The sequence below is a fragment of the Pelophylax lessonae genome (genome assembly GCF_965119305.1).
Source record: "Pelophylax lessonae genome assembly, chromosome: 13".
Classification (NCBI taxonomy): Eukaryota; Metazoa; Chordata; class Amphibia; order Anura; family Ranidae; genus Pelophylax; species Pelophylax lessonae.
In genome coordinates, this window is record NC_138780.1 from 133,506,826 (window position 1) to 133,532,751 (window position 25,926).

The 25,926-nt window shown below is 44.3% G+C and overlaps 1 protein-coding gene across 1 annotated transcript in view; it reads left to right on the top strand.

Annotated features, from left to right (window-relative positions):
• LOC309569409 (cytosolic phospholipase A2 beta-like) overlaps positions 1 to 25,926 on the top strand; it is a 96,027-nt gene that overhangs the window by 40,886 nt on the left and 29,215 nt on the right. Inside the window, exons 10-15 of the mRNA XM_082275228.1 lie at positions 1,950 to 1,987; positions 7,404 to 7,539; positions 14,852 to 14,988; positions 17,545 to 17,767; positions 20,623 to 20,740; positions 25,784 to 25,921. Of these exons, the coding sequence (XP_082131354.1) occupies positions 1,950 to 1,987; positions 7,404 to 7,539; positions 14,852 to 14,988; positions 17,545 to 17,767; positions 20,623 to 20,740; positions 25,784 to 25,921 (790 nt within the window). The remainder of the gene's footprint in view (positions 1 to 1,949; positions 1,988 to 7,403; positions 7,540 to 14,851; positions 14,989 to 17,544; positions 17,768 to 20,622; positions 20,741 to 25,783; positions 25,922 to 25,926) is intronic.

The following is a 25,926-nucleotide window of genomic DNA, read 5'->3' on the forward strand; positions in this document are numbered from 1 at the left end:
TGCTAGCAGCGTGGTTGGGTAGCAGTGGGAGGTGAGGGTGGGGAAGGTGGTAAGCTGCTCAGCAACAGCAGGATGGATCAGAACAAGACTGCAGTACTTGGTCCCCTGAGAGATTTAATAAGGATTTAAACAGTGAATTGATGTTTCTTTTTTAGGGTGAATACGATTTTGAAAATGCTGTTAATTAATTTGAAAGCTCATTTCCAGCAGGTCGCATAGAAAGGAGACTTAGCTGCACTTTATGAGAGTTTTATAAAGAGTCAACATTATTAAAGTGTAACTAAACCCACAATAGTAAAAACAGTGTGTATATGCAGTAACGCATGCTTGTTATACTCACTGTGGAACCCAAGGGGTTAATCCTCTGCATTATATAAAAAGGCTGTTTGATCCTGTATGGACAGATCCTCTTCTTCTTGCATTGTCCCCATAACATGTCCGGATAAGACACAGTTACTGGAGTTAGACTGCACATGCTCAGTTTGGTGTGTATTGCTAGAGTTCTTTTTTCTTGGGAGAGTGCATGTAATCAGCACAGGGCCAATCAGCACTGTCCAGATAGAGGATCAGGGGTCCTGCATCCTGACAGGACAGCCAGTGCAGTATGAAAACTCCTCCTACAAGCTCTAACCAGAAACTGATAGAAGTCACAAGACTGCCATGTACTGCTGCTGATGAGAAAAGGCATTTGGCAGTTTATATTTACTAAAATAATTGCATTTCCATGTTCTGTGTACTGTGGGAGGCCAGATATAGTGAGTGCAGGGTTCTGGGTTTAGTACCACTTTGTTTTATTTGTGTGCTTCCAGTTAGTACTATCTTTAATAAGGCCCCTTTCACACGAATGGTTAGATATCAGCTTTTACCTGCGAAAAGTGGAACTAAATGCAGACAATGCATCCCTATCATTAACATACAGTTTTGTACATTTAAGAAAAATAAAGTTGACAACGTCCAGGAGCGATGTACTGCAGCTATCGTATATGAACACAGTTAATCGCAATACAAAGAAAAAATAAGTATACAAAAGGCAATAATTTACTATGGCAGCTAAACGCAGCCGCATGTAAACACAAGTAATCGCAATGTACAAATGTGAATAATCTTTGTGACAGAAGTGTTGAAATATTAAAATAAAAAAACATGCTTTTCCAGCGGCACAACAACCGCCCCTGTGAAAGGGACCTAAGGTACAAGTTGTCCCCTGACCATTGTATATGCTGCGTTTGTCAGAACACCTGCCTTTCCTATGGCTAACTTCCTATGAGCTAAGATAGCAAACTAAAACACAATAAAGAAATAAATGTTTTGCCATCAGCACCATGGAAATGATTTGAAGGACTCTGCTGTGCCTTTTTTGAGATACAGGAAACCTAGCAAGTAAAGGAAAATTGCTACCAGGCCTGAACTCTAGTTTTGTTTAGAGACTACAGTCTTTTCATAATCGGTTTTCCATACTGCAAAGATTGTTGCAGACTTCAGATATTGTTCTTGTTATGTAAATTGTAACATTGTAACATAGGCCATACCAGCACACTTACTGTAAGGAGTGTAAAGTAAAAGTAGCAATGGGGTTGATTTACTAAAGACAAATAGACTGTGCACTTTGCAGTTGCTCCAGAGCTCAGTAAATGAGGGTAAGGTCTGCTGACTTCCATCACCCAATCAAGCAAGCAGAAATGCTATTTTTTTTTTTCCTTGCATGTGATTGGGTATTTTTTTCAAAGTGAAGCTCTATCTCATTTACTAAGCTCTGGAGCAACTGCACTTGCAAATTACAGTAAAAACCTCCCAGTGCGGTTAGCTAAAGGTCTGTGCTGGGAATGTTACACTATTAAATGCAACAGGCTGTCTGTAATTATGACAAAATTAAAATTTAATTAATATTCTTTAGAGACTTACTGAATTGTAGTGTAATATTAAACTCATTTAGATATATTTTTTTACAGGTCAAGCCATTGGAAATCCAAATTAAAGTGAAAGAATGGTAAGTTTTCGGTTAATGTACAATGTATAGAGAAGTGATTCTTATTGCATTGCATACTATGCATACTATAGTGCTGTAGATACATTGGTCTATTCCTTCTGACTTCATTTTTACTCATTTGGAATTCTGGACTTTGTAACATCATCATTGTTCATTTGCACTGTTTACCTTTCTCAGCCTGATGATTGGCTATTCAATACAATATTGTAAAATTACAAAAGCTATGTGCAAAATTAAATAATCTGTAGCACATAATAGGTTTTAGCTTATTGTAGAGAAATCAGTGAAATGGATTTGATTGGTTGTCCTTGCACTATCCTATTAATTAAATCAGATAATGTTCTAAAAACCTAATAGTGTTTGCAAGCTGATATTTTTTCAGTGCTACAGCAATGCCATGCTTAATAGCACTCATGCAGGCTATTGCCTAGCCGCAGTGATGGCGAACCCTGGCACCCCAGATGTTTTGGAACTACATTTCCCATAATGCTCAGGCACACTGCAGAGTGCTTGAGCATCATGGGAAATGTAGTTCCAAAACGTCTGGGGTGCCAAGGTTCGCCACCATTGGCCTAGGGGGTCCTATAATAAATCACAAAATTAACACTGTATTACTTTGGTTTTGGAACCAATTAATCAGAACTTGTGAGAGTGCATGTGGCTGCAGAGACTGTTTGCAGCTCAGGAAAACAGTATCATCATCTTTGCAGGCTCCTGAATTTTGACCTGTACATTACAAATGGAACCAAGCAAATAAAGTTGTGACAAACAAAATGCCTGATAATATTAGTTAACCTGAGTTTAAAAGGTATGGAACCTGATTATACTTTATTTGGCCAACATTACATGGTGCTTCAGCCCAGCTTAGGTAATGGCAACTATGATTTTACCAGCAAAAATTGATGATTGCAACAAGGCATGATTCCCATAAGCTGAAAGGTATTATAGATCAGAGATCCCAAATCTTCAATTTTTCAACCCCTTTACAAAGTTTCAGTTTGTTTGACCCCCGGAAATGTGCTATATTACAATAGTTTGAAGTGGATGTACTCACTGGCTCCAACATACACTATATTGTCACTATAAAAGTCTTGGGACACCTGCCTTTATACGCACATAAACTTTAATGGCATCCCAGTCTTAGTTCGTAGGGCTCAATATTGAGTTGGCCCACCCTTTGCAGCTATAACAGCCTAAACTCTTCTGGGAAGGCTGTCCACAAGGTTTAGGAGTGTGTCTATGGGAATATTTAAACCATTCTTCCAAAAACGCATTTGTGAGGTCAGGCACTGATGTTGGATGGGATGGGATGAGAAGGACTGGCTTGCAGTCTCCGCTCTAATTCATCCCAAAGGTGTTCTATCAGGTTGAGGTCAGGACTCTGTGCAGGCCAGTCAAGTTCCTCCACCCCAAACTAGCTCATCCATGTCTTTATGGACCTTGCTTTGTGCACTGGTGAGCAGTTATGTTGGAACATGAAGGGGCCATCCCCAAACTGTTCCCACAAAGTTGGGAGCATGAAATTGTCCAAAATGTTTTTGCATGCTGACACCTTAAGAGTTTCCTTCACTGGAACTAAGGGGCCAAGCCTGGTCCCTAAAAAACATTGTAACCCCCCCCCCCCCCGTCCACCAAATGATTTGGACCAGTGCACGAAGCAAGATCCATAAACACATGGATGAGCGATTAAAGCTCATGTAAAGGCAGGCATCCCAATACTTTTGACAATGTAGTGTAGGTTGTACGCAATGGCTTTCCAACAGAGTTTGAGGTAGGTGTTCTCAATGGCCTGCAATCATAGTTTAGGATGGGTGTACTAACTGGTTCTCCCACCGAGTTTGAGGTGGGCGTAGTCACTGGGGTTGCTTTAAAAGGTTAACTAAATAAGATGAAGCTTCGTGTTGCAAAGATTACACCATCACATGCAAAGAAATTTAAAAAACTGAATTTTTGTTTGCACATGATTGGATGATAGAAGTCAGCAGAATTTGCCCTCATTAAATAAGCTCTGGAGAAACTGCACTTGCAAAGTGCGCAGTCTATTTGCTATCAGTAAATCCACCCCTACTGGCTCTCCAACAGCATTTAAAGGGGGTATACTCACTTGAGTAAGGTAAACCCAGAATTTGAGGTGGGGCAGAATGCTGGGTATTCCCTCCACCTCAAAATACATATAGGACAAATGTCCTTTCTGGAAGGGGTAGGGGGGAAGGTCAAAGACGCACAGTGCAAAATAGACTGGCAAATAAGGCCAATAATAACACACAGGTCATGGAGAAAACTCACGGCTACTCGTACGGGCAGCAGCCCATCCAACCCTGGGTAACATTGTCTCTTTGCTACCCACCTTACTTTCAGGACTATGGACTGGTAAAGAACACTACATAGACCTCATAAGATTAATTGACCCAAACCAACCTTCCATCTTTTTTGACCACCTATTGACTCCCAGACATTTACTGACTCTCAGCCTTTTTATTGATCTTTAGGGTAGTCCCATTGACTGTGTAGGGTCTATATTGACCACTTTGGAACCCTGTTGTAGATGCACAGATGTATTTTTAGTAATATAATACACTATGTTGATTTGGAAAGTCAAGATACCTTTTCAGGTGAACTTGTAAAGTCACCTAGTGCCATTTGTGAGAAATCATAGAAAATGGTGAGAACACTTTGATGTAAAAATTAATACTGTATGAACAATGGAATAATAGGTGATATTAAAAAAATACACTCTAAATAATCCAGTAGCGCAAAAGATAGTAACCAGAAGTCACTACTGCATAGATGTACAATCTCGACTGCTAGTACACAACACATTCCAATAATGATCAACAGATGTCACAGAAGCAGCAGGAATAATATAGTCATAGTGAAAATCAGTCCATGATCACTAAACATAAATCCTGGGATGTTAGGTAACCACGTGTAGTTATCAAGGATCACCACCACCACCGTGCTCCAAGGGGGGAGGAGAAATGCACACTCACCAGCTGCTATGGCTCAAAACACTCTCGTGAATGAGCAATATAAGCCTGAAGTATAGGTCTTTGATCAGCAAACCCGACCGGACTCCACACCAGCTATTCAATCAGACTCGGCAGCATATAAGGAGAAAAGCAATATCCCACTAGTGTGATACCGTTACAAAAACTTTATTGCACACATAAAATAGGTAATCAACTCACATGGTATCCATAAAACTTCCGCATGTAACGAAAATAGGAGGAGGGTACCCTTCGGGAATCCAAGTCCAGGCTCCACACCGTGGACCGCGCGCCGTCCGGGTGTCCTGAACTCCTAGTATGCAAGAATGGTTACGCCGCCTGGTCACGCCCCGACGCGTTTCGTACTTCCAACTTCTACACCCGGACGGCGCGCGGTCCACGGCGTGGAACCTGGACTTGGATTCCCGAAGGGTACCCTCCTCCTATTTTCGTTACATGCGGATGTTTTATGGATACCATGTGAGTTGATTACCTATTTTATGTGTGCAATAAAGTTTTTGTAACGGTATCACACTAGTGGGATATTGCTTTTCTCCTTATATGCTGCCGAGTCTGATTGAATAGCTGGTGTGGAGTCCGGTCGGGTTTGCTGATCAAAGACCTATACTTCAGGCTTATATTGCTCATTCACGAGAGTGTTTTGAGCCATAGCAGCTGGTGAGTGTGCATTTCTCCTCCCCCCTTGGAGCACGGTGGTGGTGGTGATCCTTGATAACTACACGTGGTTACCTAACATCCCAGGATTTATGTTTAGTGATCATGGACTGATTTTCACTATGACTATATTATTCCTGCTGCTTCTGTGACATCTGTTGATCATTATTGGACTGTGTTGTGTACTAGCAGTCGAGATTGTACATCTATACAGTAGTGACTTCTGGTTACTATCTTTTGCGCTACTGGATTATTTAGAGTGTATTTTTTGAATATCACCTATTATTCCATTGTTCATATCTTTTTTGTTAAGTAGCAGCATTGCAATTTATATTATTTGGATAAGAGTCCTCATTAAGCGCTTGGGGGTGCTTACTATAGGTTTCGGTGTGTTTGTAAGCTCTTTTCGTTCTAAAAATGAATACTGGTTTGATTTCCTCTTTCCATCCTTTTAAGCATTTCCATTGCTCTCCAGAAAGCTGTTCTGTGCATATCTGCCTAAAATTACACAAAATAAAATATAGCATAATACTCCACTTTACTGAATTGATATTAAACAGCAGTGTGCTTTGGGGGCATCAATTTGGCTTATGGAAAGACTATAGACACACAGCTGAATCTACAAATGTTTCTTGTTTTTCTAACAGCTCTTACCTTGCATGCATACACTATTCTGTAGATATAGCTGTAAGATCTCATGCAGACATACCCATAGCAGCTCCTGTGTGCTGCTGAGGTGTAAAATCCCAGGCACTTTCTGGTGCCTGGGGAGCCACACGTGCCTTTACAGCGCCAATACAAGTGTATGGCTGTACACATCTCTGCATCAGCGTTTACCTGCACATGTAGCATGGTGCATCTCCCCTAATGCACTACTATGGCCACTTGAATACTTCACTTTGGGCATTTAAATTTAAATGATGAGCTCTTGCAGTGATATGAAAGCAAACTGTAATGTACATTTTCAAAGCAAATTATTTCACTGTCCTGCGAATTGTTTTAATCCACCCAACACTGAAATTTACATTCTTGGAAGAAAATCAAGCCACTTGACAGTTTCTGATTTTTGTTGGGCCATTGCTAGGGGTTCCAGCATTCCTATTGGATTTTTACTGTTTTGATCATATGGATGCCACAGGAGGGTCTGTAACACACAAAAGTAGGTTGGAGCCACCAGAACTTCTAGGTGGACATGAACAAATGATGTTGGATAGATCTCTCTGTTGGAGTGGTCAGGACACATAGGAAGGCAGGGGTTGACTAAGGCCACCAGGCCCTACCTGTAACAGAACTATCATTTTTTGGTAGAATGGCCTTTTGAAGGGTGCATAAATGTATCTGTGAAGAAGCTTTAATGCTCCCAAGGCATAAGGCACTCTTCAATTCCAATGGGTACACTGAATAATCAGCTCAACATAGTCAACTTCAGTGGATGGCATGATTGCCCTGTAGTATGCATCTTTCTGCCTGCTTCTCAGACGGATAGGGTCAGCATGTCAAAAAAGGAGCTTTTTTTGGATGGCTGTTCTCTGTCACAGCTGAGGCACTCATCTGTCACTGAAAGGTGCCACTGTCTGACTTCAGAAGCCAGTGCTAGTTCTGGGGTAAAGACCACCTCTGCAGTATCATGCTCAGTAATGACCCTACTCTGGAACCAGGGTTTCCTTTGGATCTCAAGCTGTGACAGATACAAACTCTTGGGGTGAACTGAGCTTTATAAAATTGTTTTTAATGTGAATTTTCCGTATTTTTAGTCCAGAAAAGCTGGATGTGAGACTGGGGTTTGATCTGTGTGACAAAGAGAAGACTTTTCTTCATAAACGTCAGCAAGTTGTGGCTGAAGCCCTAAAAAGAGTCCTGCAGCTGGAGCAAGATTTGGTGGGTGAAGAGGTGAGAATATTAACATACTGCTACATCCGTGTTATTATCTGTTAACCTCAGAACTAATGGGAAGATGCAAAACTTAGAAATAAATATCATGTAGTGACTAGCACAACAAGACAGAAAGATTAAACTTCATGTGAGACCACTAAAAGCATGTTAAAACATTTTCCACTGTGAAATAACACATTTCACCCAGTATGGGTCTTGGTCATGTATTTGAGTAGAAGATAGCACCTGAGTCAAAGCTGAAGTTTTCGGTATGGTAATTCAGGTCCAGACTGAGACCAAAAATAGGCCCAGGCACTTTCGACTGAGCGGCCCATTTTAAAAAAAACCCCCATAACAGTGTCCTCTCACCCCCCCGGTAGATTTCCCCCCCCCCAATGCAGTGTCCTCTGCCCCCTTAACATCACCCTCCCCCCACTGTAATGTCCTCTGCCCCCCTCCCCCCACAGTAGTGTCTTGTATCCCCTGTACCCCAATGCTGTGTCCTCTGCCCCCTTCAATTCACCCCCCCTGTAGTGTCTTCTGCCCCCCATAGCAGTGTCTTATGCCCCCTCCCCCCAGTAGTGTCCTGTACCCCCAAAGCAGTGTCCTTTGCCCTTCTTCACATCACCCCCCTTCCCCACTGTAGTGTCTTCTGCCCCCTCCCCCCCAGTAGTGTCATGTACCACCCCCAAAACTGTGTCCTCTGCCCCCTGATAGCAAATTCCTCTGCCTCCACATCCCCTAAAGCAGTGTCCATTTCTCAACACAACCCCCCCCCCCCCACACACCACCACCACTGTAGTGTCCTTTGTACCCCCTCCAACAGTGTCTCCTCAGCCCACCTCACATCCACCTCCCCCCCCCACATGCACACAGCACTGTGTAGGTAGCACATCCTACCTGCCAGCATGTATACAGCAGAGTGGAGATCAAGAGACAGCATAGTGCTGGGTGGAAGGCGGGGTGGGAGCTGCCAAACTTCGTAATAACAAGCTGGTGATTGGTTTCTATGACCTCCTAGCAACCGATCACTGAGGCAGCTCCTGCTCTTCATCCTGCACTATGCTGCCTCCTGCTCTCCACTCTGCAGTTACCATGAGAGTGGTGGAGGGTGGGGGGAGGCAGAGCCGCGGTCACATTCCACCTGTCAACTCCCAGTGGTTGGCCGGTCGATCGCGATCGACAGTTTACTGACCCCTGTGTTTGGACATGCAGCCTGGCCCACAGGGCAACTGACGGGTGTTCCCTATGGCCAGTCTGGGCCTGGCTACATTAGTCCACCTTGTGCCATACCTTTGGGATCCCCATGATTACTACATGGCTACTTATCCCCATGACTACTACAATGATTGCCACTAGCTTCTAGATTCCATGCTGAGAGCCTGCCCTGCTGCTTACTAAACACAGGAGGTCGTTTGCTTGGCATAGGCGCCATTCAGAAAACACTTTGCATTTTCTTGATTGGGCAAGGTAGAGACTGAGACATCACTACCCTACCTCTCCACCTTGTCCATTTGGAGAATGCTTTACATCCAATGAGAAAATGCTAAGTGCTTCCTGAATGGCTGCCAAGCTGAGAAAGCGACCTCCTGTGTTCACAATGCAGCATGGGACACACAAGCTAATGGAGTTTGCTGGAGTTTATTATCGTGAATTCCCTCTTCTTTGGGCATCCCACAGGTATGGCACATAGATATCTACATTGATGCAAGCTGGACCAATGTAACTGTAAAAATTGCCATTCCTGGATTTCAGCTTTAAGGGACACAATACTGTTTGCTGATCAGCACCCATACCATATTTTGGACATTTTGCACAGTACAGAATAAATTATAAAAACAATGTCTGCATAACAAAACTCATAAATTCCATTATCTGTAAACAAACATCCCATTTGTGGCATAAAGTGTTACTAAACCCACAAATATAAAATCAGTGTGGGTAGTAAAGCATGCTTGTTATACTCACTGTGTAACCTAAAGGGTTAATCCTATGCTTTGTGTAAAAAGTCTGTTTGATCCTGTCTTCTCTAATCCTCCTCTTCTTCCACAGTCCCCAAACCATCTCCCAATAAGGGACCTTTGGAGTCACTCTGCACATGCTCAGTTTGGTGTGTGTTGCTAGAGAGGTTTTTTTTTTGGGAGGGTGCATAGGACCAATCAGCACTGTCCAGACAGAGGGTCAGGGGTCCTGCAGCCTCATAGGACAGTCAGAGGAGAATTAAAACTCCTCCTACAAGCTTTACCCTGACACTGATAGATGGTTCAAAACCTCTATATACTGCTGATGAGAAAAGATTTTTAGCAGTTTATATTTCCTAAAATAAGTTAATTTCCATGTTCTGTGTACTGTGGGAGTCCAGATATAGTGAATGCTGGGTCCTGGCTTTAGTAACACTTTTAAGGCACATATGTGTGGGTTGAAAATTGTGCTGCTCTTTGGCAGACGCGCAGAGGTGCCATTAATTCTTAATTGCACCCCAACACATTGACACTTGCATGCTTTTTTGTGTGCGAAACCTCATGGTACTGCGGCAACATGCGGTTCTGTGTGGCACGTTTTTAGAAAAGGGTCATGGACTTCATTCCTTGTGTTTCTTGCAGGTGCAGCAGCTCACTCAAATGAATAGACTGTTGTACCTGTGATATGCACATATGTGAGTCTAACTTAAAACCCCCGGCTGTCTTGTTAGCAACTGAATAATGGTATAGGTCTCCCTAGAGAGAGGAGCTGTGACTGTATATCTCCACCTCCTAATGGAATGGTAGGAAGGAGTCAGCTGCATTATACTTACCGGAACTATTAAACCATTAATAGTAAAAATAATACACAACAGACATTTGGCTTGGAATTAAAAAGGCCGCGGCCGTTTATTACTGGTTTACCAAAACATCAATAAATAATCAAATATAAATACATTTAAGCTGCATTCACACTTGAGCGTAGCGTTTTTTACCGCGATTTTACCGCGATTTTTACCGCGATTTTACCGCGATTTTACCGCGATTTTACCGCGATTTTTTTAGGCGTTTTTCATTGACATCTATCAAAAACGCTGGTAATCAGCCCAAAAAGAAGCTCATGTACTTTTTTCAGCTACAGGCGTTTTGCAAAACACTCAGATGTGAACAGGGGCCATTTAAATGAATGGGGTTTTACTTGTTGGGCGTTTTGGAAGTGTTTCTTTTGAGCGTTTTTGGAGCTGAAAACGCCCAGGTGTGAATGGAGCCTAAAACACACAACCCAGTCATGAACAACTCGGGTTGAACAAATAAATAACTTAATCAATCAATATTATCCAACAACCAGCATATAAACACTGTCCCCCTCTGCAAAGCAGAGGTGACCTAACCACATAATAATTGTGGCCACGACAAACCAAAGGGGAGGGAGGGAGGGGAACGCTTGATGAAGGATTCCAAAAAGATTGAGCCCTTCTACCTGAGGCTGCTGTTTAAATAGCCCCCCAAAGCCCGTTTCGGCGGGCTTTTTCGGCGGGCTAAAAATGCGGGAATGGATCCCATTGGCTCCTTAAAATAGCTTTAACAGCAAACTACCCAGATACAGGTCCAAGTTTGCCCAGATACTTAAAAAAAGGCGGTAAATTTGAGCGCGAAGACTCACTTAGGGGGAAAAGAAGCCAAAAGTTCAAACCCATTTTAATGTATAATCTAAGATGGCTGCCATCACCATTATCTTGACTGGATTTTCTTTATTAACACATAACTTAACTTCCCTTCCACCATCCCATATAAAAGTGGGGCTAAATAAGCCCCCCTTTTTAAATATTCTACCACTAATGTGAGAACTGTACATGAGCAGGGGGCCGATAGTGAAATTCTCAACTTGTAGAAAAACACTAATCTATAGCCTGACCAGAGCAATAAGTACAGTATATAAGAAAATAAATAAATAAATAAATAAATATATATATATATATATATATATATATATATATATATATATATATATATAGTTTATGACCAGGAATAATGTTGGATGGTAAGAGCCCCAGGAACAGAATTGTATGTGTTTCACCATCACACTGATACTCATTATCAGACTCTCATATGTCCTCCACATACAGTAGTTATTGATCTAACAGCTGAGGTTTGAATACCTTGGTGACTGGGATGAAGTATGAGAAGAATGAAAAGGTGAGGTAGGGAGGAGACACCTGTAAGAGGTTTCAGGTTGTCAACATTTTTGTGAAGACAAAAACATAACAATAATCCCTTTAAAACTGTCATAATAACGTCCACTCCCATCACAATAACGTCAACTCCCATCACTTCTATTGCTCTGGAACTCTTGTATCAGGATGCGTCCACAGCAGTGCCCCAGGGATGCCATATACATAGTGTACTTGTCCAAGCTGGATCAATGTAACAAAATCTATCCCACTGCATGCCTAATTTACACCACTCTTTATGTTTAGGCAATGTCCACTGCACCTCTGATTTATTGTTCCTAGTTTACTAGGTCACACTCACTCTGCACCTAGTCCAAATTTGCTCTGCGCCTGGTTTATCTTTAGGCAGCGCCCGCTCTGTGCCTAGTCCATACCTGCTCTGCGCCTGGTTTATCTTTAGGCAGCACCGGCTCTGCAGCTAGTCTACACCCACTCTGTGCCTAGTTTAAATTTAGGCAGCACCCGCTCTGCGTCTAGTCCATGCCCGCTCTGCAGCTAGTTTATCTTTAGGTAGCCCCTGCTCTGCATCTAGTCCATGCCCGCTCTGCGCCTGGTTTATCTTTAGGCAGCACCAGCTCTGCGCCTAGTCCACGCTCACTCTGCGCCTGGTTTATCTTTAGGCAGTGCCCACTCTGCGCATAGTCCAGGCTCGCTCTGCACCTGGTTTATCTTTAGGCAGCGCCCGCTCTCCGCCTAGTCCACGCTCGCTCTGCGCCTGGTTTATCTTTCGGCAGCGCCCGCTCTGCGCCTAGTCCACGCTCACTCTGCGCCTGGTTTATCTTTAGACAGCGCCCGCTCTGCGCCTAGTCCACGCTCACTCTGCGCCTGGTTTATCTTTAGGCAGCACCAGCTCTGTGTCTAGTCCACGCTCACTCTGCGCCTGGTTTATCTTTAGGCAGTGCCCACTCTGCGCATAGTCCATGCTCACTCTACGCCTGGTTTATCTTTAGGCAGCGCCCACTCTGCCCCTAGTCCACACCCACTCTGTGCCTAGTTTATCTTTAGTCAGTGCCTGCTCTGCACCTAGTCCATGCCCACTCTGCGCCTGGTTTATCTTTCGGCAGCTCACTCCCTTTGCCTAGTCCACTCCCACTCTGCTCTTCATTCACACCGACTCTGCGCCTGGTTTATCTTTAGGGAGCCCCTCCTCTACCACTAGTCCACGCCCACTGTGCAACTAGTTTATGATCAGGCCATTCCCTCTCTACGCCTAGTCTCCGCTCACTCTCCGCCTAGTTTATGTTTAGGCAGCACCCTCTCTAGACCTAGTCCACGCCCACTCTGAGCCTAGTTTATGATTAGGCAGTGCCCTATAATATTTACAACTAGTTCATTCCCCACACTGCAGGGTGTATCCCCATGCTGCATGGTGTGCTGTTGTGAAAGCATCTGTCCATATCATGAAAGGAGCGGTAAATTAAAACACACAAAAAATCATGCATATGTGGATGCAGCATCAGTCCCCATCGCCTCTAAGGCCAAGAACTGCGTGATCACATGACCACTGATCACTCAGTTCTCCTCTCTGCTCTTAGCAGAGAGCAGGTGACTCCAGTCACTGCTCTCTGCAATGCCCCTCCAGCGCCAACTAGAGCAGCAGCCTGGAGGGGCGGAAGTAGCTGGCTTAGGCTCTCAACAGTGCGCTGAGAGGCTGAGACGGCTGCCAGTCAGTAATCTGGGTGGATCCTGACATTATTGTCAGGATCTATGCAGAGCCTGGACCGGCTCTGTGACATCAGCTGACAGCAGGTCACTCCTGTGACCCAGAAGAAAGGTATGGCCAAAAGCGCTTTGGCCATACTTCTCTTTTAAAACAGAGCTCCACGCAAAAACTGAAGTACCACTGGTTCGCTCCTTCCCCCCAGCCTGTACCTGGGTTAGTGTTTGTTGGGGGGAGCAAATACCATTTTTTTTTTTGTTTTTATCAGTACCTGCTTCCACTTCTGCAATCCTCACCTAGGCAAGGGTGATGCCCATATGCCCACAGCCTACTAGGATATGTTCAGTGAGTATTGCTCAAGCTCATGCATGCACAGTGAGTAGCCGGCTTTGCTTCCCTAGGAAGACATCTGGCTACCTTATTCCAGATGGCAGCACGTTGAGCCCCAGGCAGATATAAAAGACATTCATACATGTTTTCTTTTTAATAGATGCAGTGTAAATACCCGAATGTAACCACCTTCATCTGTACAGGAGAGCTCACACTGGGAGATGGAGACATAGCACAAGGAGCCGATCAGGTGTGATGCAGTGACAAGAGAGAGGAGCTCATCAGTGTGCTGCTTCTCAATTCACTGTCCAGTCACAGGCATTCAGAGGGAGTGTTACCTAAAGAGTTTCACTTTTTCTCCTCCTCCCCCTCTCCTCTCCCACTTTTGGGTGTATTTGTTTCTTCTTCTAGGAGTAGTTACCTATTTCTGGCAGGTACCCACTCCCACTTCCACTAAGCTTGCATAGGCAAGCTCAGCGGTAGTTCACACCCCACCCCACCCGCAACTTCCTGGGACACATCACAGGTCCCAGGAGACTGCAGGGCATTCAGAAAGTGCATCACTTCTCATGCATGCGCAGTGGGGATATGGCTAAAAAATCACATCTGGCTTCCCACATCCAAGATGGCAGCGGCAGATACCTGAAGATCTGCAAAGAACTGGCATGGGTGAGGACAGCGCTGGTTTCCTGGACTGGTAATTGTATGTTTATTAAAACTCAGCTGCTACTGGATTTGTAGCTCCTTTTTATTTTTTATTTTCCCAGAACGAAGTTCCTCTTTAACTGCAGCAGATTAAAATCAGGTTCCCTCTCTTGCTAGATAGGGTTTTGTTGTTTAACAGAACTGTGTAAAACATAGGACTGGATGAACACAAATACAAATCATTTGCAACATAAAACAGCTCCTATTAATTTATTTCATTGCCATATTTATCGGTTTGCCTCCAGTTAAACTTTAAAATTCAGAAACCAGAGTTGCATCGTACACTTGAAAGCTCCTGACCTGCGCTATGAGCAGGGGCAATTATTGGGGTCAGAATAGTCAGCATAAACATAGACTGCTCTGCTATTCCTATGTCCCTGCTGTATACATTGTGCATATTGGTGAAAGTGTTCCAAGATTTCCATTTTTTTTTACACATATAGATTCCGGTTGTGGCTGTCATGGCAACAGGTGGAGGAGCCCGAGCAATGTCCTCTTTGTACAGTCATCTGTCTGGATTGCAGGAGATGGGACTAATGGACTGCGTCACATATATTGCAGGGGCCTCTGGATCTACATGGTAAGCGAGCTTTATATACAACAATCAAAACTTGGAAATCTAGGGTTTTCTTGCCGGTTTGGAACACATTACACAAAACTAGATAGCAGAAATCAGCTTACCGAAATATTACACTCTCAGTAGAAACTCAGACTGGGGAACATAATTATAATCTCCTGGTGAGGTTTGTAGAAGTGGACTGATGATATTGGAGGACCTGCTCCCAGGAGTGCTGTTAGAAATCATGGGGCCCCTTATAGCTTTCCTGATGGGGCTCCCCCAACCCTGCCTACACCGCCCCCCGAGGTGCAGCAGAACAGAGACACTGACGTTATCTGCCTACTCCTCAAAAGTGAAAAAAAGTTCCTCCTCTGCTCTCACCTCCTGGGCCCCTCTGTTGATGTGATGGGGTCCAGGTAAATGTAATTTAAGCCCTGTTAAGCAAGTAGGAGGGGGGTTGTGGTTTAGTAAATCGAATATATTCAAGATAGAGGGACAGAGTCTGTGCACCAGCATTTAGTGCTCCTAAAAAACTAAAACTCTACATGTTTTGCTTAATGATTAGGCTTCAGGAATGCAAAATAAATGCATTAAAGTAAAAGTGCCAAAAGATAACGAAAGAAAATAAAAGGGACCAAACTATCCCCACATGGTTGGAGTCAAAATGGCGACCTCCCGATTCTTCCCTCTATTTATTGGGTTTTCCCATGTGATTTCCTCATTTGCGTCATCATGCACGACATGTCATAACGCAATGTAAATATATGCCCAGATGCAATTTCGGTGGGGAATGTCACCATCTAGTGGGGAAAAAAAACAGAAAACAGTCTTCCAAACTGGGGAAATGTAGAACATTTATATACTGTATATAGACAGACAGAACCCTCCTAGGTAGGTGCTAGGAAAAAGCATATATTGGCCCTGTCTGCTTATCAGGGGGGCTGGATCTGTTAGCTGTGCTGTCGCATGCCTCCAGGTGTGGCCTGTTGAGTCTGGGGAGTCTCCCCACTGTATCCAATGAGGGATCTTGTTGGACAGTGGAGAAAACTTAGCCAATAGCACACCAGGGTTTATGACTGTCCCAGTGGGTGGGGTTTGCCGCAGTGCACCCTGGGATTGAAAATATATCTGTGGGGAGCCTGTGACAGAGCGTCTTTTGGCAGGAGCATCAGTACCAGGAGGAGGTGACGGCTGTCTCTCCTCCTGTAATAGTGAGAAAGTGGTCCAGGCAGTCGGCCTAGGGACCGGGGTTGAGCTGTACTGCAAGGGATCCAGAGTTGCTGACCGAGTGGAGCTGCTGGGCAGAGATCTTCAGAAAAAACAGCGTCGCGGGTACTCAAGATCTGCCCAGGGGTCTGCCCGGGAGAGGGGACCACTCCAGAGAGGTCAAAGGGGATCCAGGAGCCAGCTAACCAGGAGTGTACAGTAAAGGGGGTACCAAGTAGTAAAGCCCTGAAGTTTGGGGAGTAAAAGGGGGCGCCAGGAAGGGCCCTGAAGTGTTCAGCAATACAGTTTGCATTAAAGTCAACTGCTTCAGCAAAGAGTACTCTGGGGAGCTCAAAGGGACTTTTCCACAGTCAGAGGTGAAGTTCTAGTAACTGGCCTAGCCGAGGCCAGCATCAGTCAGTGTTAACCAGTGTCAGTGAAGCGTTAACCAGCGTCAGTGAAGCGCTAATCAGCGTCAAGCAGCATTTTTCAGTGTCCCCGCATAATTGTGCATAGTGCATTTGTTGGAGTATCCCACTTCTCCCTTCTCCCATCGAAGTTCTCCTATAAACCGTAAAAACCAAAGAAACTGGACTGGTTCTTGTCTGAGTTGCTCACACTTGAAAAACATGCCTAAAGCTACTGTTGTTGCTAGCGGTAACCCAGGGGGACCCACACTCAGCAGCTCCCTTGGGAGTAGTGCTATATATATATATATATATATATATATATATATATATTACCAAAAGTATTGGGATGCACATGAACTTTAATGGCATCCCAGTTTTAGTCCGTAGGGTTTAATATTAAGTTGGCCCACCCTTTTCAGCTATAACAGCTTCAACTCTTGGGAAAGCTGTCCACAAGGTTTAGGAGTGTGTCTATGGTAATGTTTGACCATTCTTCCAGAAGCACATTTGTGAGGTCAGACACTGATGTGGATGAGAAGGCCTGGCTCACAGTCTCCGCTCTAATTCATCTCAAAAGTATTCTATCGGGTTGAGGTCAGGACTCTGTGCAGGCCAGTCAAGTTCCTCCACTCCAAACTCCTTCATCCAAGTCTTTATGGACCTTGCTTTTGTTTTTTTTTTTGAGTAAAAAGTATATACTTTAGAACCATGTATATATATATATATATATATATATATATATATATATATATATAAAGTATATACTTTAGAACCATGTACATATCATTTCATATATGTTTATTGCAATGCATTTTCAAACCTAGTCGTTGATTCACTGAAGTTAGTGTCAAAGGGAACGTGCAGAAACTGTAATTTACATATTTGCATGCTCTGTTCAGTATATTTTCAAAGTTCACTATTTATATTGATAAACTGTATTTGCCATACCTCTCTTTATTAGGACCATGAGTAAGCTATATGAAGACCCTGAGTGGTCACAAAAGGAGCTGTCAGATTCAATAAGCAAAGCAAAGAAGCAAGTGACCAGGAAGAAAATAGGCGCCTTGTCAATGCAAAGGCTGAAATACTATCGCAAAGAGCTCCAACAAGTTGCCAAGAATGGACATGAAACGTCATTTACTGACCTCTGGGGGCTGATGATTGAATCAATGTTCTTTAATGGGGTAAGACATTTCTAAGAGTAAATATGTGGCCTGTTACATTTGAATCCAGTTAAATTATAATCATTGCAGGTTTTAATCCTTACAAATTATTTCTCATTTTGTTGTTAGAAATAATGTTCATTTTATTAAGTAGCACACCTTTATTCAGTAAACTGTGCAAAAACAAAAGCGTATCTCTCTGTAAAAAAAAAAACTAAATATTTAAAAGTCAGCAGCTACAAATACTATAGCTGCAGACTTTTAATAAAAGGACACTTACATGTCCAGGGATCCAGTGCCGTCCTCACATTGGAAAGGTCTTCATTAGCTTTTGGGTTCCCAGCACCAGCATCCTAACCGTGGGACTTTTGGATTTACAGCTGCGCTTTGTTGAATGGTCACGCAGTCTTTTGGGGACCTGAGATGTGTCCCAGAAGACTGCGGGGAGGGAGAGGAGAACTTCTATCCGAGCGGAAGTTGGAGCGGGTACCTCTCAGAACTAGGTACCCCCCTTCCAAAAAAAATTGCATGCCAAACATGGCAGGGGAGGAGGACTTAAAGTGGAACTTCCCCTTTTGGGTGGAGTACCGGTTTAATTTTGGGTGGAGTGGAGAAAGGTTGGACCCCCGGTCAGTCAGGTTTTTTTGCTGTCTAAAGGGGAATTTAAAAAAATGATATATACTGTATATATGCGTGTGTGTGAACCACATTCATATATATTCCCTCGCTTATGGTGTAAGTGAATTTAAATAAATAAATAAAAATCATTTTAAAAATAAAATACTAATGTGGGTTGCTGCTTTGGAAGGTGCTGTGCCTTTAAATAGTGCCAAAATATATTTTTAAAGCGAGCTACCCTATAATGAATTCTCTCTATTAACTCCTGTTTAAATATAAATTAAATATCAATCCACAGTGAATAATTAATACAAATAAATCAAATCTAATGCATCATAATTCACATAAAAGTCCATTATCTCAAATCTTTTTAATTGTGAGATAAGGTTCCATCTTGCTAAAATGCCAAGTGCTGTAAACTCAAATGCGATGCAAATTGTGCTCCCCTCCTATGTTCCCACTCACTTACCAGCTTCTATGGGCTCCCAGTAATAGGAGTCATATGCGCTTGTGCAAATATCCTGGGTCTGCTGAGCTTTGTAGTCCTCCGATATCATGCCTTATTATTGGGCAATGGGATGCTCATACACAGTGTAAATATATGACAGAGAAAGATAGCGTAATTCTGTTTTATTAAAACCAAATAGTTTAAAACATATCTACTCACATTTTATAGGAAAAAAACAAGCATAAAACCCTCCACACCGGCTTGCGTCTCCCCGGACGGAAATTACGTCACCACCTGTGGTCTGAACTTAAACGGGTTTGGAATCAAGGGCCCCCTTCTTTTTTTTTTTTTTTTTAAGGCCATTAGTATTGGGGTCCTTTTACATGGACTTTGTCAGTTGAATTAGAGCTAAAAAGGCCGGATGTTGGTTTTGTGCCTGTTGAGTCTCAGTCCACATTTTGACTGCAGATCCATGGTGGCTCTATGGGCTTCCGGATGTAAACAGACTTGTCTTTGTTGTTTACATTACATTAGGACTACCTCCAACCCGTCATGCAGTCCTTTTACGCTTCTGTTCTGGGTTTTCCTGGACGTGGATGGCCTGCCCTATAACCAGCACGGAGATTCTGACCAAGTCCACCTAAAAAACAGTGTGAAAGGGGCCTTAGTAAAACTTTGTCTAGGAACAAAGTGATAAAGAACAGCACAATACACTGTTCTTGGTCCCTGCGGTTTTTACTTTTTATCTCAGAACCTCCAGCACAAGTTTTTAATTTTCACCATATATTTTATGGATATCACCTTGGCAGTGTGCAATTTAAATCTGTAATCTAAGTGGACACAATTCTGCTTACATTTAGGGTAATGGCACAGAGACTAATAACATTTCTTTTAGTTACAGTTACACTAAGGCTCCAATTACACCTGAGCATAGCGATTTACTAGCATTTTTCGGGCATTTTTTAAAAGTATTTTTGCAACTTTTTAAAAGCATTTTATAGCATTTTAGAAGTGTATTACACACATTTTACAGATTCAGGTGTTTTTGTTAGCCAATAGAAAGCACTAGGGGAAGGTGAGGGAGAGGAGATTAGGGGTGGAGAGCTGCTATTTGAGCAGAAAGCGCTCATAAAATGCTCAAGTCAGACATTTCTATTGAAGTCTATGGGGCCAAAAATGCTTGTAATCTCCCATAAAGAAGCTCCTGTACTTTTTTGAGCGACAGGGATTTTTTTCTCCGGGCTACAGAACACTCAGATGTGAACAGGAGCCATTGAAAAGAATGGGATTTGGCATGTGAGCATTTTAGAGCTTCAAGCAGAAAATCACTCAGGTGCGAACGGGGCCTTACAGGTCTTGTGCCTACCCAAGGCTGTGAAGGGACAGTGACGAGGAAGCAGCAGATTGATGACCCCGTGTCTTCTCTATCCTTCTATGAGCATGTTCCTTGTTAGAATAGGAGCAATGCACATAACTGTCTCATTGTGCTGCTTCTGCTTCTCTAAGTGTGAGCTCTGCTAAATGAGCACTGCAAGAAGCAGGTATCAGGTCATTCAAGTACTTATACTGCTTAAGTACTTCACTTATAGAGCTGCATTAAATTCCTTATACACCAAAGTACCTCTTACTGCCTCCATACGGAGATCCTGGTGACATGGTCCTGGAAAACTCTGCTTAGTTTGCATCCCTTTAAAACCAAAATGTTTAATTTTACTCATATATTCCTGATTATTATTAGGCTGAATAGTGGAATTTTTGTTATTAGGTTGAAAGTACAGCCATGGGTGTAATCTAACTTATTACTTTGCAGCGAAATGAAAGCAGGCTTTCTGATCAACAATCGGCCTTGGAGAATGGCCAGAACCCTTTACCTATTTACCTGGCTATGAATGTAAAGCAGGATGCAGTCAGCACACTGGACTTTAAAGGTATTCACTAAGTTTTGGTTTTAAAAATGTATGGGAAAATAAAGCTTGCCCAACTCCTTGCTCCCTGCCAGAAAAAAAGGGCAAGGGTTAATTTCATTATTTTTTAATTTGTTGAACTTGACACTCCCTCAAAAATATTTGAAACAACTGTTTGGTCAGCCTGTAAACATATGCTATAGAGCAGGAGTTCCCAAACTGTGGGTCGGGACCCACTGGTGGGTTGCGAGCTGCGTTTGTGTGGGTCGCGCTAAGCTGGAAATCACAGAGCGGGCTCACTTAGATTGTGCTGTGCGAGCCAGGGCAAATTACAGAGAGCCAGAGCAGTCAAATCCTGATGGATTCAGGACCCCGCCTACGCAGTTTACGGAGGCTGGTCTTCATTTTCCGCGAGGAGGATACTTGCATCAGTGAGTACGTATGTGGGCTGTTATGTAGGATATGTTCATGGGGTGCAGAGCCAGCTGCTTGGTCCTGCTAGCGGCAGCGGTGGTGGCTAGACTGGCGACGGGATTCTCTCAGCTATAGCGGGCAGAGATGGCAGCCTCGGTGTCAAGGGAGGACCAGGTCGCCGGGCGGTGTCAGGAGTTCATGGCAGCTTCTGTGACCCCAGTAGAGGATCTGAAGGAGAAGAGCCAAGACACCAAGATCTGCATAGAACTCCTCATCATGGAGACTCTGGGTGAGGTGGGCTGGGCCCTGGAGAGGGCAAACAGGGGCTTCACCTTCACTGTGGACCACTGGGAGAGGAAGGAGGGTGAGTGCCATATAGCCTGCTGATCACTGTCCTGGGGTGGTTGATTTCTGTCCTCTGCCTGCCTTATACTGTCTATGAGGGTGCTGATTACTTACGACGGTGCTTATATGCCACACATGCCACAGGTTTCTGACCCTTCAAAAGAACATCTGGCAAGCGTATTCAATAATAAATTGAAAAGTAGTAAAATGATATTTTTAATTTAACATCCCCTCCCTTTAAAATATGCATTATTATTATTATTTGCATTTATATAGCGCCAACAAATTCTGTAGCGCTTTTCAATATTCAATTACAAGCAAGTGGGTCCCAAAAAATAACTGTTTTCAGAAGTGGGTTTTGGCCCAAAAAAGTTTGGGAAGTCCTGCTATAGAGCATTTTGAACATTTTCTTTTCAGTTATGTAACCAATAAAGCCTACATTTTTAGTTAAAAAAACAAAACAAAAAAAACAGCACAAGGGACATTAAATTGCTATCTATGTGATGTGCTCCTTGTGTCGCTATCTCTTGGTTTAATCGAAAAAACATCTATGAATGGAGGACAGGAGGATGAAAGATCTTCCATTCATAGATGTTTTTTCGATTAAACCAAGAGATAGCGACACAAGGAGCATATCACATAGATAGCAATTTAATGTCCCTTGTGCTGTTTTTTTGTTCATTATTCATTGATGGACTTTGATTTATAAAATTTAAAAGGAACTCTCACAAGTATGCCCAAATACACACTAAAATAATCCAATAGTGCTTAAAAAATAAATAGAAATAAAATCAATCATATACCAAGTGCATATGGATATACAGATAGTCCATGTGAAATAGAATAAAGGAAAATATCCATAAAAAAGTTAATTAACATAAGCAAAAGAGTAGAAAGTCCATCAATATGAACTGGAGAACCAAGGTACCCCAGTGCAGAAGTAGAACACCTTCAGATCCAACACCAATACGTGTTCCAATCTCAATCTTGAGGTCACTCACCAGAAACAGTTGCCTCCGACTCTCGTGGATCAGGCAAACAGCGCTCAATGTCAGAACTCTGGTCAGCTGGGTAACTATTGGAATCGCAACCACATCATTCGCCTCATCCTGGTCATGCCGATTAAGTGTATGCAAAAAAAAGCAGCCTCACGTAGTCCAATATCGTTTAGACTAATGATGTGTTTATTAAAGATATAAGATAGTACGCTCACATTATTCAAACTTTCTACAAGCTTTCAATAAAATCCGAGACCGGAGTGTCTCCGGCAGTGGCGTAGCGTGGGTTGTCAGCGCTCGGGGCATAGTAAGTAATTTGCGCCCCCTACACAAATCTACTAGAGCACTACACAGACCATTACACTGACACCTACACTGACCTAGCTGACCACTACAGAGACCTACCTTATTCCTACACTGACCTACCTGATTACTATACTGACACCACACTGACCTATCTGACCATTACAGAGACCTACCTTATACCTACACTGACATCTACACCGACCTACCTGACCACTACAGAGATCTACCTGATTACTATACTGACACCACACTGACCTATCTGACCACTACAGAGATCTACCTGATTACTATACTGACACCTACACTGACCTACCTGACCACTACACAGAACACTACACCGACACCTACACTGACATACCTATCTGACCACTACAGAGACCTACCTTATACCTACACTGACATCTACACTGACCTACCTGACCACTACAGAGATCTACCTGATTACTATACTGACACCTACACTGACCTACCTGACCACTACGGAGACCTACCTTATACCTACACTGACATCTACACTGACCTACCTGACCACTACAGAGACCTACCTTATACCTACACTGACACCTACACTGACCCCCCCCCACACACTGACACCTTCACTGACAACTACACTGACCCCCCCCATGCACTGTCTCCCCCAAACACTGACACCTACACTGACCAATCTACACTGACCCCCCCTTACACTGACAACTTCACTGACAACTACACTGACCCCCCTTACACTAACAAATTCACTGACAACTTCACTGACCCCCCCTACACTGACTCCCCTTACACTGACAACTTCACTGACAACTACACTGACCCCCCTACACTGACCACCCCTACATTCCCACATACACTGAGACCTACACTGACAACTACACTGACACCTACACTGACCCCCCTACACTGACCCCACACACTGACACCACACACTGATTCCCCTACACTGAACCACCTACACTGACTCCCCTACACTGACCCCCCTACACTGAGACCTACACTGACCCCCATTCACAGACCCCCACCCATACACTGACACCTATACTGACTCCCCCATACACTGACACCTACACTGACCCCCCCATACACTGACACCCCCTACACTGACCCCCCATACACTGACACCTAAACTGACCCCTACACTGACCCCCCCATACACTGACACCTACACTGACCCCCCCATACACTGACACCCCCTACACTGACCCTCCCATACACTGACTCCCCCATACACTGACACCCTTCACTGACCCCCCCATACACTGACACCCCCTACACTGACCATCCCAATACACTGACACCTACACTGACCCCCCATACACTGACACCCCCTACACTGACCCCCCCCATAAACTGACACCTACACTAACCCCCACCCATACACTGACACCTAAACTGACCCCTACACTAACCCCCCCCCATACACTGACACCTACACTGACCCCCCATACACTGACACCCCCTACACTGACTCCCCCCATACACTGACTCCCCCATACACTGACACCCTTCACTGACCCCCCCATACACTGACACCCCCTACACTGACCCCCCATACACTGACACCTACACTGACCCCTCATACACTGACCCCTACACTGACCCCCCCCACCCATACACTGACACCCCCTACACTGACCCCCCCATACACTGACACCTACACTGACCCCCCCATACACTAACACCCCCTACACTGATCCCCCAATACACTGACACCCCCATACACTGACACCTACACTGACCCCTCATACACTGACCCCTACACTGACCCCCCCCATACACTGACACCCCCTACACTGACCCCCCCATACACTGACACCTACACTGACCCCCCCCCCATACACTAACACCCCCTACACTGACCCCCCCCCATACACTGACTCCCCCTACACTGACCTCCCCCATACACTGACACCTACACTGACCCCCCCATACACTGACACCCCCTACATTGACCCCCCCATACACTGACCCCTACACTGGACCCCCTATACACTGACACCCCCTACACTGACCCCCCCAAACACTGACCCCTACACTGGCCCCCCTATACACTGACCTCCCCTACACTGACCTATCTCCCCACTCCCATGTCCACTTCCCTGGGCTCCCGGGGCAGGCAGCACATCACTCACCTCCTTCTGTGTCTAGACACTGGGGACTTGAGGAGGCGATCCGGAGCGGAGGAGAGACTCAGCAGCAGCAGCAGCCAGCATGGAGACAGCCGGTCCGTACAGCAGGGAGAGACTCCAAGAGCAGTGCTGCACATGCACCGAGCCACCGGCTGCCATCATCACCCACGACCAGCCCCGCCGCCTGGCCGCACGTGACACCTTCATCGTCCACCGCTCGTCCTGCACAAATAGGCAGTAAAGGAGCCAAGTGCAGGAAAGAGCGGGCGGGCTGCCGGACGAGCATTGTCACAATAAAGGGATGGGGGACACTATGATCTTGCAGATGGCGGGTGTGGGATGCGCCCCCCTAAATATTGCGCCCGGTGCCAGAGGCCCCCTCCGCACCCCCCACGCTTCGCCACTGGTCTCCGGCGTCTCTCACCCTCTCCACGCTGGTGAGTCGGTCAGCCTGGGGACACTCTGCTGCCACTTCCAGCAATGTCTCCTTTCTACTTCCTTCCCTCCCCTTTCGTTTATAGAAGCTATAGTAAGGCTTCTGTGGATGGGAAAGTGAGGGCATAGTCAGGTCTCTTGGTGAGTGCCCCCTTTTTCTACTAAACCAGGAGACCACAACACAAGAGACACAGCACTGACCGTAAGTAATGTCCCTTGTGTTAAACTGGTTTTATTGATAATACGCACATTACACCTGGACAAGGGGAAACAACTAAACTTTAGTGTCATAACAATGACAGTTAGTAAACTAATCAGATATAAAATAAAATAAAGTCTATCTTCAGAGCTTCATAGTCTGTAGGGCTAGCAGAGTGGCATTTGCTGTGGACATGGTGTGTTAATGTGCTGCCTCCATTTTGTATTTCTATAATATTATTTATTTGCAGAGTGGTGTGAGTTTACACCATATGAAGTAGGGCTTCTGAAATATGGTGCCTCCATCCGCACAGAAGACTTTGGAAGTGAATTCTATATGGGGCGGTTAATGAAGAAGCACCCTGAACCTCGTATTTGTTACTTACAAGGTATA